This window comes from Amblyomma maculatum, chromosome 5, assembly GCF_055883805.1.
Source record: "Amblyomma maculatum isolate TAMU_Amacu chromosome 5, ASM5588380v1, whole genome shotgun sequence".
Taxonomy (NCBI): domain Eukaryota; kingdom Metazoa; phylum Arthropoda; class Arachnida; order Ixodida; family Ixodidae; genus Amblyomma; species Amblyomma maculatum.
The window spans coordinates 123,941,863-123,960,461 of record NC_139348.1 but is presented as its reverse complement, the minus strand read 5'-3'; the positions used below and the strand labels follow the sequence as shown (position 1 = coordinate 123,960,461).

Below are 18,599 nucleotides of genomic sequence, written 5' to 3'. Positions count from 1 at the left end.
ATGGTCCCAAACAGCTCCTTTTTCATTGTGAAACGTCTGAGTAAAACAGAACGACATATGATATGCAACGTCTAACTCTGCTTGTTCGCTTAAGTATATTGCTCTGCCTCACCTCTGAAGGAAACCTTAGGTGATTTTGTTTTCCATAGAAGCATTGGAGTGAGCCCTTAAGCTTCAGTTTCAAAACATAAGTAGATAAGTTCTGTCAGATATTTTGCAGCAGTTTCATTGATCGTTCAGACCAGCGAAGATTTACCGCGATGCAATCTGCTGTTTTGCGGTTTTCAACTTGAAAATAATGTGTTTTGACGTAACATTTTTTTCGCCTTGTTCCAGTGTTTCAAGCACCACTCCTCTGGTGCAACATTGCGGTTGGCTTGTCCGGAACAATTTGCACAACACTTGTAAGAAACCTTTTTGATTAACATGTCTGTTCGGCTTCACGGCCTGCATTGCCACATCTTCCAAAATGATTTAAGTTCTTCCTATCTTCTTTTGCTTTATAGATTAAATTCATGATACGCAGTCGCCAGCCGTCTGGAATTTATTTGTTACGACTGTTTCTTATGCGTTTAAAAACGTGCCCTTGCTTCTTGAACAAGATCATTAATTATACTTATTAAAATTTCGCCTATCCCTATGGTTGTACACGAAGGAATATTCTTTCCTCCTTCTTCCAGTTAAGATTTGTTAATTGTTAGCTCCTTTACTTCATGCTGTCTGATACTGTGTCATCATTCTGGGAGGTTACCCCATCATCGTGCCTAAAAGCCCGTTAGTAAAGCGCCGCTTACGTCATGGGCAGGGACCTAATGTTTCGAATTGCCTAAATGTAACGGGAAAGCAACCGCGCCACCAAAACCGAAATGAGCACAGAAGTAGAGAATGCGGCCGTAAACCAATATAGTGTTTTAAATTGTAGAAGTTCTCAAAGGGTCGATGCAAAGCTCGAAGGAAGGCGAATTGAGACTCATGTTCGTAGACCCTATGTACGGAGACGTCTGCTCAGAGGCAGTGCATGATAAGTATCGTGAAATCAGAGTAATGAGGGAGAGCATATTATCACAGGTGCTGGCGGTACCGTCAGGAACTCTGAAGCATGTGGCTGCCTGCAGCCGTTGCATTAAGCCGACACTGGCGACAATGCTTGCTAGAATATTTATTCAATAACAGGCGAAGATCAAACAATGTCCTCATTGATGACATGGCTGAGGGGGTGTGTAGTTGGTTGCCATTAAAGGAGTAGCCGAAGTTTAAAAATCACAACAATTAAGCGCGCAGAAGTTCGATTGCTGCCGAAAGAAGGCATCTTATCTGCATGTCCACTAAACAAGTGTTATAAAGCACTGACATGCGAAAGAAGCAGGACATCGAACGATGAATATACATGATGCACTTTCGCTGTCCTGCCAGCGACAAAAGTTTTGGGCAGCGCAATTAACCAGAGACAGCTTCAGAAAGACACGGGAAGATGCTAAGCAAAAAATGAGTATATATTTGTTATTAAGGGATTGATGCATGGTTAGGGCTTCATCGCATGCAAAGCTGGTGCTTTCCCAAACGAAACGAGAGGAACCTCTCTTGTTGGCGCATCGTGGACATCCGAAGAGTGGGAAGAACGTATCGTTAAGCGGTGGAACCAAGTTTCAAATCGGCTAAGATTCCGAGTCGCTAATAAAGTATACAAGCAGAAGAAGACCGCCCAACAGTACAGCAATACAAAGTCAAAGCTTAGCGAGTCTAAGAAGGTGAAGTTCGAGTTTCTTCTGCACTGGATCTTCACGTTCAGACTTCCCAACGGGGAACCGCCATCGATCTTGTGTACCACGTGTAGATGTGTATCCAAAATTGAGACGGTGGCAAACTACATTATAAATCCAGAGGTTATCTTGTCAATAAATCATACCATTGAATAAAGGTGTGCTTTACAAACATCGAATGCTGCGAAAATGTCTCAACTGCTTAACCGGCGCAGCCTAACGTGATGAATAACCAAGCTCAACCAAGAAAAACCCTCCCTTTCGCGACGTATTTCCTTGTCTAGCTGAGCTAAGCTGCTACAAATGTTTTGTCTTACTTTTCAAGCAAGTGCTAACTCACTTTGCCATGTTTTAGGGGGCAGCTTCAGAGCTGAACTGGGTTTTCATGTCCTCAGCCTCAGTTTTGAAAGCGGCATTAAGGCCTACTCTGCAAGAAAATTTTTGTTTTCGCTAAATATTGAATATATTGCTTTCGCTGCTTATGTGGACGTGTGCCTTAGAAGACAGACATCGACATAGGGTTGATTCGCCAGAAAGCAATATTTAATATGCGTCCTAAGACGGAAGCCTTACAAGCCCCAGTACGCAAAATTCTTTCTCGTTATCATTTCTCGATGATGCATAAAGATGTCCTCTAAACAGCCGTTCTCTGGACACCGAAGCGGCGGTTGCGATGACGTATGGGAAAGCCACTGCCACCTACACATCTGGAGCGCAATTTTCTCATCCGGTATCTTTAACGGCTGCAGATGTGCCGTCTCATGTTACATGTTTGTATCAAAAAGCTGTGTGTCACAAACCACCGCCTTTACGGTCAACAGAGACGCGGGATCCCCTATACGGTTACCCTTCGTTACTCTATGAGGTCTGGGATCACATTTAAAAGTTAGACCAGGTCAACCCGTGAAGTAGGTGTGTCGGTCTGTGATTGAGGAATAAGTTCAAGAAAGTCACTTTCTTTTACAAAAAAATTAATACTTCTTGATAGTAGTTCAAAGCACACTGTATAATAATAGAGTATAATAAAAAAAAGCGGCATGAGAGCCAATGCTGGGATACGGCGATGGCTGTTAGCCCAAACGAGTTGAAAGATAACGTACTGCATCGAAGTTCAAAAGTAAGGTAATTGTTAACGAGCATGAACAAATCTTCCGAGTGCTGCAATCGCAGTCATAAGGCAGTATACTTGCGGCTGTAGAAAAGTAAGGGAATAAAGATTTGAATGGCACGCGGCAATATTTCCTGCAATGGTTCTGACACATCAAGCAGCTTGCGAGCCAATGCTGGGGTACGGCGACGGCTGTTAGCCCAAACGAGTTGAAAGATAACGTATTGCATCGAAGTGGAGAACTAGGGTAATTGATAACACGCCCTGCAGCTGTGCGCAAAGCGGCTCGATGCCATGATAACGAACGCACCTGTCTGCAGGTAATGTGCTGGGGTACGGCGACAGCTGTTAGCCGAAACGATTTTAATTGATAACACGCCCTACAGCTCTACGCAAAGCGGCTCGATGCCATGATAACGAGCGCACTTGTCTGCAGGTAATGTGCTGGGATATGGCGACAGCTCTTAGCCGAAACGAGTTTAATTGATAACACGCCCTGCAGCTCTACGCAAAGCGGCTCGATGCCATGATAACGAGCGCACTTGTCTGCAGGTAGCGTGCTGGGGTACGGCGACAGCTGCTAGCCGAAACGAGTTTAAAGATAACGTATTGCATCGAAGTGCAAAACCAAGGCTGTTTCGCGATAACGAGCGCACCTGTCTGCAGGTAGTGTGCTGGGATATGGCGACAGCTGTCCTGTGCTGGGATATGGCGACAGCTGTTAGCCGAAACGAGTTTAATTGATAGCACGTCCTGCAGCTCTACGCAAAGCGGCTCGTTGGCATGATAACGAGCGCACTTGTCTGCAGGTAGTGTGCTGCGGTACGGCGACAGCTGTTAGCCGAAACGAGTTTAAAGATAACGTATTGCATCGAAGTGCAAAACCAAGGCTGTTGGCCGAAACGAGTTTAAAGATAACGTATTGCCTTGTCAGATGGCATCTAAGTGCAAAACCAAGGTAACTGTTAACGCACGTATTGCATCGAAGTGCAAAACCGAGTTTAAAGATAACGTATTGCCTTGTCAGATGGCATCTAAGTGCAAAACCAAGGTAACTGTTAACGCGCCCTGCAGCTTTACGCGAAGCGCCTCGATGCCATGATAATGAACGCACTTGTCTGCAGGTGGTAAATTAAGAAATTATTTCTGTGGCTTTGGAAAATTTGATTCCCATCATCCTTTCAATAATTCCTTACGGGATACCTCTCACTGCCGACAAATTTTATTCTGAATAGCATGGGGGAAAAATGAACCAGACAAAAATACTAAAATAATAAGTAATCATTAATGTAGCGAAGATCACACTATTTATCCTATATAAATACCTGAAGCCTTCCGTGGCAGCTCAGCGGTTATGCCGCTCGGCTACTGTGCCCAAGGGTGCAAGCTTACGAGATCGAATCCCGGCATTTCGATCGAGGCGAACAGATTGATGCTTGTGTGCTGTTCGATGTCAGTGCACATTAAAGATCGCCATGTGGCCTACATTTCCGGAGCACTCCACTACGGCCTCGCTGTAGGCTAAGTCAATTAGGTGCGTTAAATACCAAAAACCAGATCCAACATAAATATCTGAGTAAGGCGTTCGAGAGACAAGGGTATGTACAATATAACTATAGAATAAAATTGCAGCTAAACATACAAAATAAAACTGCACATTGTGAGATAAAAAGATGCAGTATTTGTCGCATTTCTCTATGGACACAAGTCCTGCGCCGTATTTAGAAAAAGGTTTGTTCTACAATATTTTGTTCATGACATTAGAGAAGCGACAAGAGCGGGGACAAATGACCAAATCTGCAAACGTACGCGGTTAAAAATAGGGGAAAGTACACATAATATATCTGACAGCAAACCAATACATCACAAATTACTATTTACACAAAAACAAATAAAATAGTAGTTGCTCGTGATCATGATATATACAATATTTATGGGCAACGCACGTGAAAGCGTACAGTGTAGAATAATTTGCGAAATAAGAATAGATATATATACAGCAATCGCATTCAAAGTGTGTATTGCACATGCGTATTGTGATGTAAACAGCTGTAAATTGACCTAAATAATAATGAAATGAAGAATATATATATATATATATACAGCAATCGCATTCAAATGTGTATTGCACATGCGTATTGTGATGTAAACAGCTGTGAATTGACCTAAATAATAATGAAATGGGGAAGGCTTGGAAACTTTCCGAGGGCAATGCAGAATCTGCACTGGAGAAACGCATAAGACTGTGCGTTGCTGCTGCTCATGGTATGTCGCGCGCCTGCTGGGCAGATTTCATACTGCTGAAATTATGATAGCAGCTGTACGTGGACCAACGGCGTTGGTCTGCAGCGAAGGCCTCCCAAGCACTGCTCCGCTTTATGAAAAGCACAGTCCTAATCGAAAGACTATGAGTTTGGTGTTATGGTAAGTGATATGACTGTGGCGTGATGTGATGTGGAATGTTTGTGATGTGACTGTACTAACTTCAACCATCCCTCTCTCACACTTACCCCCTTCCCCCAGTTCAGGGTGACAAACCGGTTGTTTTAATAGGTTAACCTCCCTGCCTTTCCTCCTCATCTTCCTCTTCCTCCTGTACGTGGACGACATTGTTTAAGAAATAAATTCATTCGCTTCCCCTGATGGGGCTGGGACAGGTAGGTCACTGAATTTTTATCTGTTGTAGGCCGTCATTGCACTCGTCCCCGCTTCGGTGGTGGTGGACGACGGCCGTGGTTGCGGCGCGCGTCTTTCTCTCCCTCTTCTTTTTTCTTGTCTATTTCTCTTCTGTCCGCACGAGGCAGCGGTGGCGGCTCAGCTTCAGAGTTAAGTTAAATTGGTTCACAGGAAGGGAAAGGCGCAGTAACTGTCACACTTGCTCTGTGGACACCCGAACCGCGCCGTAGGGGAAGGGAGGAGGGTGGGAATGAAAGTGGAAAGAGAGAAAGAGGAGCCGTAGTGGAGGGCTACGGAGTAATTTCGACCACCTGGGGATCTTTAACGTGCGCTGACATCGCACAGCACACGACGCCTCTTCGTTTCGCCTCCATCGAAACGCAGCCGCCGCGGTCGGGTTCGAACCCGGGAACTCCGGCACAGTAGTCGGGCGTCTAACCACTGCACCACCCCGGCGGGGCCTCAGCTTCAGAGCCAGTAGCCGGCCTTGCATTTTCTTTTCTTTCTTCCTACAGTAACAACAAACAAATAAGACAGTTACCGCGCCTTTCCCTTCCTATAAATCAATAAAAAAAAAATCAAACTGCATGCGTTTACTTTTTAAGGCGAACGCCTTTCTCCCACTTTGGCGAAATTTGTCCGCGAGATGTGTCAGCGAAATTATAATAATAATAATAATTGGTTCACAGGAAGAGAGAGGCTCAGTATTGGTCACACTAGTCTCTGTGGACACCTGAACCATAAGGGAAGGAGGAGGGTGGGAGTGAAAGTAGATAGAGAGAAAGAGGAGCCGTAGTGGAGGACTACAGAGTAATATGACCACTTGGGGATCTTTAACGGCCCTGCTGGGGAGGTGCAGTGGTAAGACGCCCAACTGTGCCGGAGTACCCGGGCTCGAGCCCGACCTCAGCGGCTGCGTTTCGATGGAGGCGAAACGAAGAGGCGTCCGTGTGCTGTGCGATGTCAGCGCATTTTAAAGATCCCCAGGTGGTCGAAATTACTCCGGAGCCCTCCTCTACGGCTCCTCTTTCTTCCTTTCCACTTTAACTCCCACCTTCTTCCCTTCCCTTACGGCCGGGTTCAGGTGTCCACAGAAACAAGTGTGGCAGATACTGTGCATTTTCTTTGCTGTGAACCAATTATTACTATTATTATTATTATTGTTATCTTTGACGTGCGCTGACATCGCACAGGGGGGGGGGGGGGAGGTGGTGAAGGGTGGCTGATGGTACCGATGGGGCTGGGACAGATAGGTCACCGCTGCTTGCCGCTAGGGCTAGCCTGCCTCCGATTTTCATTTGTTGTAGGCCATCATTGCACCCGGCACTGCTTCGATGGTGGACGACGGCTGTTTTTGCGGCGCGCGTCATCTTGTCTTCTTTTTCTGTCTTCTCTACTTTCTCTACTGTCCGCACGGTGCAGGGTAGGTGGCTCAGTTGCAGAGCCAGTAGCAGCCCCGCGCATTTTCTTTTCCTTCTTCCTACAGCAACAACAACAGACGGCTCTCCATTTCGCCAGAGTGGGCCAATCTTTCCTTCTTGCGCAAGCACTCTTGAGAACGCCTCGAATTTATATACAACGTCGACAGTGTTTAGTGAGCTCCCTGTTCGAATAACAGGCTGAATCAATAACATTTCCTACTCACCTGCCGCTCGGAATTGCAACGCAATAACATGCGCAACCAGACAGTTGACGCTCGGTTGGCATGGTATAAAACACGATTTGTGTAGCAGGGAAATTATGTTGTCCAACAGGAGGAATACACCGTCATACCAGTATAAAAATGGCCACTGTCAAAGAAAGATACATTCCATATGTGGGAGAAAATATATTTACATGAGGAAAACAAGATTCCACATGAGCAAGAGTTGTCGTTTTTTCGGCATATTGTTAGCATTTATTGTCTTCCGTTCTATCTCAGGTGTATAACTGCAGAACGCCGGCTGTCCAAGTCGTGGTGGCAGCCGCACACGCATACATGGCGGCTGGCTGCACGTCCGTAGCTAGCCTTAGTTTGAGTTTGAGCGTGTACTGTTCGCACATAGTTACATGGTTGCTTCCTTTGTGGACTACCGACATGGGGCTATTCTGAAAATGGTAGGTGGTCAAGTAGATGTAGGGGTGAATTGCGCCAACAAGTCTGCCCTGCGTTGTCGGAGAAGTTTCGCATGGTGAAGGGTGGCTGTTCCTGGACCTACGGGGCTGGGAAGGTAGGTCAACGCCGCATGCGGCGTGGGCCAGCCATCCACTCAAGTTTTATCTGTTGTGGGCGTCATTGCACCCGCCACCGCTTAGGTGGTGGATGACGGCTGTTGCGGCGCGCGTCTTCCTCTTCTCTCTCTTCTTTTTCTTTCTTGTCTACTTTCTCTCTTCTGTTGTTTGTTTTGGCTGTAGGAAGAAAGAAAAGAAAATGCACGGGCCTGCTACTGGCTCTGTAGCTGATTGATTTATTTATAGGAAAGGAAAGGCGCGGTAACTGTCTCACTTGTTTTCTGTGGACACCGCAACCACGTCGTAAGGGAGGGGAGGAAGGTGGGAGTGAAAGTGGAAAGAAAGAGGAGCCGTAGTGGAGGGCTACGGAGTAATTTCGACCACCTGGGGATCTTTAACGTGCGCTGACATCGCACAGCACACGACGCCTCTTCGTTTCGCCTCCATCGAAACGCAGCCGCCGAGGTCGGGTTAGAACCCGGGTACTCCGGCACAGTAGTCGGGCGTCTTGCCACTGCACCACCCCGGCGGGGCTCTGTAGCTGAGCCCCCTCCGCTGCCTCGTGTAGACAGAAGAGAGAGAGAAAGTAGAGATAAAAAAGAAAAAGAGGGAAAAAAAGACGCGCGCAGCAACAGCCGTCGTCCACCACCTAAGCGGTGGCGGGTGCAATGACGGCCAACAACAGATAAAAATTGGTGGCTGGCTAGCTCCCGCCGCAAGCTGCGTTGACCTACCGTCCCAGCCCTGTCCTCTCCTTTCCGCACGAGTCAGCGGAGGTGGCTCAGCTACAGAGCCAGTAGCAGGCCCGTGCATTTTCTTTTCCTTCTTCCTACAGCCACAACAACAACAACAACAGTTTCGCATGGCGGGACGCACAGAGCCGTTGCCTAGGAGGCGCCGCAGATGGCCGATGCCGAGCGCTCGCCGCGCCATTTGATAATCAAGAAGCAAACAGAAGAAGATGCCTTGTCTTTAATGCAAGATGAAATCAAAACTCTGAAAACCCGTTTTTACAAGACCTCAGTGCAACACCGCATCAAAAAGCACTGCTGCTACCTGCGAGAGACCTCGCAAGTCTCGGTACGGATTCATTGGACACCTGGACATCACGCACAAGGAACCGGGAACAGAACTGCCCACGAGTATAATATTCTAGGCACTATACCACGAGGCCGCTGGCGCACAGCTAGAGCAAGACCGCCGGCATAGCCTTGGTGTGGGCCCGCCCAACTCGGACCACCTTTACTGTTCTCCAGTCTCCCTCATCATACCGGACTCTGTCATCCCGCGGCTTAAACATGAGCGGAGAGGTATATTGCAGGACCTTGTACCCGATATTACTCCTTCGATCCCTTCCGGCATTTCTCGCTCTGCCCAAGTTCTGACTTTCAAGGCGCGAGCCGGTGCAGTGTGCACACCGGACATGCTAAGTCAATGGCGCCAAAGCAAGATCGGCTGTCTCAACTGCCTTGATGACACCATTGGCTTGCAGCACTTGATCGGGACCTGTCCTGGCACGGCTAGCCTCCCCGCCCGCTACACATCTGCTCCCCACATTCATTGTTACGAAGACTGGACAGCCCCCAACACCGACGCCAAGTGTAAGCCTAGAGCCATGCAAGACTTCATGTCGGAGTGCAGGCGCCCTCAACCTCCCCTAACCCACCCCCTTCTCTTCTAGGCCTCAGGTCATCCTCATGAATAAAGATTTATGTATGAATGAATCTTTAATGCAACAACATAGCTAGCCGAGTGAGTTGCGCATTTTTATTCTTCTCTAGCGTGACGATGATAGTAGTGATGATGGTAGGCTAGTTAGTGGCGAATTTAAGGTGAGCATGTACTCACCATGGGACAAGTTTAAATTGCACACGATTGAACTGAACAGGATTGGATTGCACTCGATGGACTGGTTGATATTGGACAGGTTTGGATTGAATGGGACAGGATTGCTTGGATTGTATTTCACTGGAATGAAGTGCACTTGATTGGAATGAATTTGATTAGATTGGATTGGTTTGGATGGGAATAAATTAGACAGAATTGGATTGGGTTACACTGGATTTCATGGGAATAAATTGGATTGGAGAGGAGTAGGCAGCCCAGGTGTCAGGCACACATGCTTTCACTACGTATATCCTGGCTTAGCTGAACTAAGTCACGTCCAATTTTTTGCTGCTAGTTCGCTATAGGGAACTATATAGCTCGCAGCGGGCTTCGCCCAAAACTGACTGACTTGTTAATTGCCAGGCTCGGCTTGAAGTTAATGGCTACAACCGAAGGATCTCTAAACGATGGCTGCAACAGGGTAAAGCATGTGCCCGACCTTTGATGCAGTTGAGTAAAAAGTTCTTCACCACTTGAGAACGAAAAGTAATAACGCAAATACCTTTGTGGGTTGTTCTACTGAAGTAATTATTTGATGGTTTATTTGATCCCGTCAATCACACAGTGAAGAACAGCGGCTTCTTCAGTGCCGGATTCTAGATGAGTAGCTCCACTCGGCAGTAATGGCGGGTACTTTTTGCTTAGTCTTCATAGCTGACACTAGATTGCGAGCGCACCCTTTCTCAGGCTGGGAACAAACCAGATGTCCGCCTGATACAAAGGAACTATCCAACATTATTATTATAATCATCATGGAGACTGGTGAAGGCATCGCTGTCGCTCCCCTATGTTGCCATGGAGAAGGCAAGAGCTCACGACAAGGGAAACTAACATATGTTTCTCACGTGTCCGGCATGGCGTTCCCGTGCTGGCACAAAGCGGAACAACTGTTTCTTGGCTGCTCCTGAAGGCACTTGAGGTAAAAACATAGAGATCACTGCAGCAACCAGCATTGCAGTAATGCGAAAGTTTTGGCCCTCCTTCAAACTGGAACATACAGGTACGCTCAATCACACCGCCTTTTCCAACACGCGCCGACAGCAAACCAACGTCTGGCGCAATCCAAGCGGAAGCGGAAGCGACATATACGCCATCACCTTCCCATGGAGGAATGTTGGACTATGCACGCCATGGTATAATCGGAGACTACGTTTTTGTCGAGCGTATCACTTCCATCGCGCCGCCGCCCTCTCCCATGACGTTACGCGTTGCTAGGATGCACAATGACATCACAGGCGGCGGTCCCCACGGCAACTGTGTCACTGTGGCGTTATCACGGCCTCATCTCTTCTTTTGACACTTTTTCTGCACACTATACTGTATCGTTTATGCTTATTTGATAAAAATTAAACGTTTGCTAACAATTTCAACCATTTAATTCTTGTGCTCCTATTGTCACAACTTCGACGACCTCAGCTTTGGTGCGACGTCACAACAGGTTTGCACGTATCAGCGTTGTATATACGTCCACGCTATTTCGACATCTAATTGACATTTTTGCCTCTAATAATTAAATATTAACTCTACATTGAATAAATGTTGTATATCATCCTATACCTCATACAACCATTATTTTTCTCTAAAATCTATTGAGTGACGCAATCGTGCTGGACGCTTTTGAGAAAGTGAGAATATAGTCAATGTTTTCGCAATAATAATCTAGTAAGTCTTATCCCCGGAAGGAGACTGCAGCTATGAAATTAGGAGACGCCTGCTTCTGGGAAAGAGAGCCATGGTTAGCCTTGACCGCCTAGTAAGGAGCAGAGACATTAGACTGCCAACCAAGAGCCGTATAACTTGTGCTATTGTCTTTCCAGTTGTGATGTATGGATGCGAGAGTTGGACTGTGAAGAAGGCTGACCGCCAAAGAATTGACGCGTTTGAATTGTGGTGCTGGCGGAAACTCTTGAGAGTTCCTTGGACTGCCAGAAGATCAAATCAGTCGATATTGTCGACTATAAACCCTGACTGCTCATTGGAGGGTAAAATTCTAAAGTTAAAGCTCAGCTACTTTGGGCATCTGATGAGAAGAGAGGAGTCGCTGGAGAAAGATTTGATGTTGGGAAAGGTTGAAGGTCGCCGGAGAAGGGGTAGGCAACGAACGCGATAGTTAGATGGCATCCTCGAGGCGCTGCAGATGAAGTTATGTGATGTTAGGAAGATAGTGAGAGACCGGAAAGCGTGGCGTGACATGGTCCATAGGGTCACGAAGAGTCGGACACGACTGAACTGAACTGAACTGAAAGTCTTAGGCATGCACTGCTGAAAAAAGGACTACCACGGCTTGTGCCGAGCGCCATCACTGCCGATCATTATCATCAGTCGGGTTTACTGCAGGGCGAAGACCACTCCTATATTACTCGAACTAACCCTGCCCTTTGCTATCGTCGAACATTCTGTTCACTGTTCACGGCGTAGCGCCCTGTGCAAGGTCTTCTATTACAGTACTACCAAAATAGCAACAGAATGGCGATGTGTTGGATTCATCAACACAGCCATTGCACAGGACTGAAAAAATGCGCGCGCAGACCGGCGCGCAGCCCTTCATACAAGGTTACATTGCAGTTTCCAAATTCTACTGTTTTCAAAATAGCTGCAAGGCACAAGCACAGGTAAATTTGCATTCTGATTTCTGATTGTCGTCTACGTTTCACTTGCATATGCCGCACCAGAACTGCGCCGAAATCAGTTGCTTTATGACCGCGCTTGCCATGGTTGCCAGCATACGATGGAGCCTTCGCGGTACTAATGAGTGACTCTACGTAGAGTTTCTAACGTAGCGGGACTCTATGCGAGTGAATACGCGAAACGTAGAGTAACTCTCAGCGTAGAGGCACTCGATAATGTTCAGAGTGCCATTGTAAATCATTTTTAGATTACCTCTTTTATCGAGGGACTTGAAGAGTCACTCAATAACCGCGACGTGAGGCGCATTTTTGTCCCTACAAACTGCTAGCCAAGGGCGGCAGCTGTGTGCATGTCACACTGCTCACTCTTGCATTCGAATTTATAGCCTTCACTGCAGACGCCGGTGAAGGAACTTGCTCGGGAGAGGGTGGCTTCCCCTCTGCGCCATCAAAAGGCTCATACAGCGAGGTCTCAAGCGTACTGGTGGCACGACCTGAAGAGTGTCGCGTGACGCTTTGCATTGCATGCTCAGTGCACAGAGCTCCGCCCACGCCACTGGAAGCCTCACGAAGTGCTTTAGAATGCTGAAAGTGGTAATGCCAGTTTTGTTACCAATCTTCAACAGAAAGTCGCTTCCCAGGACAACACCAAGAAATAGACGGGGTAGGTGTGAAACGCTATGACAGCGTGCATCCTCCAGCCATCGCACAACCGATCTAGCCAAGCCGCTCCAAGTACCGAACAACTAGCGAGCTGAGAGCCTGTAAGATAGGCTCTGAGGCTAACAGAACACCAGCGCCACTGAGCCAGCACTTCATCTCCCAAGAGCAAGCCGGAGGGATCGCTGTCGACCAATGCCGCAAACGTCCCACCAGCAATCGTTAATGGGTTGAGGGGCATCTGGGTAGATAGCCAAATATCCCATCGACGCGCTAGCGGTGTCATGAGATCGTAGGGTCCAATACCCGCCATGGGTGCCTCCGGTACCGCTGACGCACTATTGGCGCGCACCGTTTCCTGAAGGACCAGATCACGTCTTGGGAGTAGAGTGATGCAAGTTACAGTTGCGAAAAAATGGCCTGGTGCGTTGCAGCGCGAGTAAACTACGCAAAGGTCCGCATTTACGGCCCATGACGCGGTGGATGTTGCGGGGGGGGGGGGGGGGTGCCGTCGCGCTCCCACGCGGACCCCGTTCACTGAATTCCTGTCACTGACTTCGTGTGGTGGGCTAGCTGACATAATGGAGGAGGGTGGAGTGCGCGTCCGCGTGGTATGCTAGTGTGGGCCGAATGCTTGGCTAGAAAGCTCCAAGGTGCTTCGATCTTTAGTAGAGGAAAAAGCTACGCTAGCGTAGGGCTTGTAGGAAGAGTAAGGCATCGCCTTTTGACGCGCACCTAGGCTCGATTGAAATTGATGGTTGTGGCGGCAAGCATCAGCTCTAGGAAGGGCACAGTGATGTTCAGAATGTTTGGCCTCGGGGCCTAGGGATCATCCATGACGCCACCTGGTAAAGCCCGCGCACATTCCAGCAGTGAATGAGACGTTGTACTGCGGCGAAGTGCAGCCTCGGCTGTCTGGGGGGGGGGGGGGATGGGGTTGCGTATGGAGCTAAGTGGGACTCAGCGTCTGCATAAGAAAGCTGGTGCGCTGCGCAAAACAGACAGACAAGCTTTGGCGCACGTCTCCAACAGGCATTTGATGTCCTGCACTGGCGACTCGCGGCTCAGCCTCATGGGCAGAGTAATTAACTCTCCTGCGGTGCCTTGACCAGTAAGACTGCCGTAGGAAGAGGAGAAATCCGAGACCTGCAACCAACCCAAAATACTAACGTGGTGTCTCGTACCGAGCGTTGTACGAGCATTCGGCAAATGCTAGCAAGGGCTGTTACGAAGCGACTTGGTTAAGATGTAGCAGATGAGCTAATCAGGTGGTACTGCGGCCAATTGAGGCTCGTCTTCTGGGGAATTGTGTCCGCTTGGTGACAGGTTTTCTAAATGTTGCTCATGTTCCCGTGCTGAAAGGCCCCCTGGCTGGGGGCCTTTGAACGCGTGCTCAACTAAGCACTGCTAACGCGTGCTCCGCCGGGACTGTGCAAGGCCGTCGATAGCAAACGGTCGCCACGAAAATTATGCCATATGATCCCGGCGCCAGCGTACGCATCAAGGGACACGAGGTCATTAAGGGAGGAATCACATCTGACTGAGGGCCTAAACGCTGCCTGTACTGATGCCACGCCGCATAGATACGAGTTGGAAGTCCGTCATGCCGGTTTACAGGCTACGCACGTGCGGCCCGCATCCGGCTAGCTGAGGCTTAGATGTGCTGGTAGCTTCATGCACGTGATGTTCAAAGTACACCACGTGATATTCGGTGACTTACCGACATTGTGTATAACGCAGGTTTGTTATTAACAAATTACAGTATTACAAGGGCAGTTCTGGAGCTAGCCTAATCCCAGGTTTAAGCCATGGCCGCTCAGCGCTGCGACTACCATCGTCGACTTCGGTCACTCTAAAACTGCCTGTTCGCGCTGGGAACCCTAACTGCAGTTCACTTTGAGGGAGATCGGACGCCCCTGAGGGGATGTTAGAGCGTTGTAAGCGCGCAGCACGAGGGGCACGGGACATGTTTGCATAATGCCGTCAAGGAAAGCTAGTGCATATCACCTTCCAAACGTGGCAGCTGCATGTGACCACGATGACGTGGAGAGACCTAGCCGCATGCAAATTAGGAAACCGGCAGTCCAGGTGTTCCCACGCGATATTATTCAACACCTCTCATACCGCACGTAGATGCAGCTTGAGGGCTTTAGACCTTATACTGAATACCGTCTATTACGTCTCGACGTGTGCAGGTCTTTTTCCAGCAATAATAATGATGTTTTATTCCTCTCTTGGTTCCTAAGCATTGCTCTGAATGTTTTGTGAAAGAAAATACGTATTCTCTGTGGTAGACGTGTTCATTTCCATAAGCGCATCGGGCCTGGTGTCCTGCAAGGAGAATGAGAATTATACAAATATCATTAAGCATATACCTAAAATGACAACCGCGAACCTTGATAAAGACCGCAGTGCTAATCTCACCTTACGGCCATGGTCCTCATGCTGCCTCTTTGGTCTACGCCATATTTTAGCGAGCAGGTCACTGCAAAGTTCAGGTTGCTCCTCTTGCGTATGAATTTCTCCTGAAAATCACGCTTTTATTTTCATTAAATCTACTATATCGGGGGATATACAGCAAATGACAATGTATAAAAAATTATTAGAATAATGAGGTCGACCAGAACTGTTCTTAGCGAAAGTGCCCTCTCAATCAAACAACATTGCTCAATTGAAAAAGCTTAGGACTTGTTGGATTTCATAGCTATTCTGTACATTTAGCTAATCAATGCGTCACAAAGAAACAAAATGTTTCTTCTGAGTGTTTTTCTTACTTCTGAGAATAAATATCAAATAAGCTACAAAATATACAGCATGTCAGACAATATAAAGTTGAGATGAATAATAACATAAGAATTCGATAAAAATGATCACTTGAAATAAGCAGTGATCATAAGACTATAGCATAGTTGACAATGAAACTGCATGGATAAGGGCACTCTTATCGAGGTCCGAACAACTTACCGGTGATTGCGCTGACTAGCACTCCAATTATAACTGTTGCAAACACACCGAATAGGCTGCTCCAGAAATACGAAATGCGGAATAGGAAGAACGATGTTTGGTGCCTACAGAAAGAAATAAGATATAGAACTTTGATCACGAACTGCGATTCAAGGCGTGATTGTCAAGTGACGCATACGTGCACATTAAGCTCACATGCCTCCGCTATAGCAACAAGGAAAATACTCCATTATCCTCCACGAGCCTATGGTTGTACTACTTCACCACACATTTAGGATCACTGCACTCGCCACTCAAAAAGAAAACGTCAACCACCACTAGGGTAGGCGGTAGGATCACGAGCATAGTTTACTCTTGGCGAACACCCTCTAATCTATCGAGGGCGGTTGCAAAGCCTTTACGACGTCAGCATGGACGAAGGTTATGAGCACTCGCTTCGCTTTCAGAAGCTTCAGGATTCGGACCCTAGTTCCTCAATGATCGGCTGCACACATTCAGAGGCAGCAGGAATCCAGCTTGCAGCTTGCTCGGCTTATCTGGGAGGCATGCGTCCGACCTAATCTAAAAGTATGAGTTACATGCCGAAATTGGTGATTGTATGAAATACATATTGCGCTATGAAGATCATTTACCCAGCCTTTGCGAAGGGTTCAAGCGCCCCTCTACAAGCTGAGTGCCTGTTTTTTGAATTCTGACGGCTTCTGGTAATGCGAATGTTCTTCGCTGTGGGAAATTAAACCCCATTAACCAAACACGAAATCACTATTTCGCTAGCGCCCCGCCGCCTCGGTGGTGCAGTTATTAAGATGCCCGACTACTCTTCCAGAGATCCCGGGTTCGATCCCGACCGCCGCCGACTGTTTCGATCGAAGCGAGACGGAGAGGTGTCCGTGTGCGGCGCAGGTTGAGTGCAGATGTTAAGGTGAAAGCCTTTAATGACTCATCGTTGTCAGCAGGAGTTGTCAGCAGAGGCTGTCGGCAGAGGGTTTCACACTTTTGAGGGAGACAGTTTAAAAGAAATAAATCTTGGCTTCATGCGAGAATTCAACCTCCATCCCTTGGATTCCCAGCCCAGCGTTTACCAACTGCGCCACGCCAAGAACATGAAACGTTCATCACAATTCCCCTAGGCTATCGTGAGGTTAGTGGGATTACACGAATGACAGACACTGCGCCTTTACTTTCCTGTAAATGAATTAGAAAACGCCGGTGAACTTTGATGAGTTCAATGAAATGCTGGTTGTGTTCGAAAGGGGCTCGCCATGTGCCGTCACAACTGTTCATGACCTCACCAGGCGAATGGCATCCTTATCTGGTGGAATAATCAAATTGTTATCACATCACATTTTGAAAATCTCCGCCCAACCTGCCTAACTTCATGTGTAGGCAAACTGACAGATCGAGTTGTGCAGGCTAGACTCACAAAGTACAGGGAACAAAATGACTTGTGGCCTCATGAAGTTATCGGCTTCAGATCTGGATTGAGCACACAGGACGTGATGCTTAGATTAAAACACGATATCTTGGACGCAAAGTCAAAAGATTCGAAAGTGATCTTTGGGCTAGACTTGACAAAGGCGTTCGAAAAAGTCTAGCACGAGGCTATACTTCAGGGCTTAATCGACATAGGTGTAGGTAAGAAAACCTAAAATTGCAATAAATAATTTCTGTCGGACAGAAGCGTCTGCATAAAGTTCCAAGACATCGCGTCCCCAGCAGTGGAGCTATAGGGAGCAAGGGCATGCTGCAAGGCTCTATCCTATCACCTTTCCTCTTCGACGTGGCCTAAACCGTGGCCTAAAAAGTCTACATTTCTCCATATACGCAGATAAACATCAACCTCTGGATTAGCCATTGGAACGACGGGAGCATATAAGAGCGCTTGCAGGAGGCAGCGGTCACGGTAGTTGCCTAGGCTGTCAATATAGGGGCCTCTAGTACTGACCGGAAAAATTGGAACTATTCGTCTACAATCCTGAATTCTTTAGGAGAAACATAGACTCAAAATTCGAAATTAAATTGGAAGGTCAAATCGTTCCTAAAGTAGAGCAAATCGGAATCCCGGGACTCTTTATCCAGGAATAAGGATACAATGACGGCGTCATATAGACGCTAGACGACTACGCGTCGCAAGTTTCAGTAGACTTACATCTTTAGTCGAGTGTGCTACGCTACACCCTTCCTAAATCTTAGAGCGGATGAAAAGAGGAAATTATACTCTCTCATCTGAAGATGTATTAGGAGAACCCTAGGACTCCTGATTATGCACCTCTGCGGAGAAACTCCTCTCCATGGGGGCGCATATTGATTGGGAAGAATACCAAAAGAGGCAGTTCGCATGTGTCAGCTAGAGAGACTAAGCAGCACCACCACGGACAGAGCCATCTTGCAGATGGCCGGCTTGTAAACTGACCGCGGGCTGCACCGTAGGGAGAAAACGAACATCCTCCCTAAAAGTAGGAGAAATGGTGAAACCCCAACTCCCGAGGAATATGCATCCGGAGCATAATGCCGAGAGGAGGAATAAGGGAGCCGAAGCGCTAACAAAACGCTTTGGAAAAATGGAGCCCTAAGAGGTCGCCTACGTGGACGCGGCTAGTGGGAAGTCAGGCGAGGCGGTTGCCTCAGTAGTCAACGGACCAGCAGCGCCCAAGTCGGCAGCCAATATCCACAGCCGCAACATAGAGACGGTCGAAAAAATTGCTA

At 47.7% G+C, this 18,599-nt stretch overlaps 1 protein-coding gene across 1 annotated transcript in view; it reads right to left on the bottom strand.

Annotated features, from left to right (window-relative positions):
* Positions 1-12,584: 12,584 nt before the first annotated feature.
* LOC146189422 (sodium-coupled monocarboxylate transporter 1-like) overlaps positions 12,585-18,599 on the bottom strand; it is a 36,633-nt gene continuing 30,618 nt past the window's right edge. Inside the window, exons 13-17 of the mRNA XM_084605264.1 lie at positions 15,894-15,997; positions 15,354-15,454; positions 15,208-15,260; positions 13,057-13,306; positions 12,585-12,854 (exon numbers count right to left, since the gene is read on the bottom strand). Of these exons, the coding sequence (XP_084461390.1) occupies positions 12,585-12,854; positions 13,057-13,306; positions 15,208-15,260; positions 15,354-15,454; positions 15,894-15,997 (778 nt within the window). The remainder of the gene's footprint in view (positions 12,855-13,056; positions 13,307-15,207; positions 15,261-15,353; positions 15,455-15,893; positions 15,998-18,599) is intronic.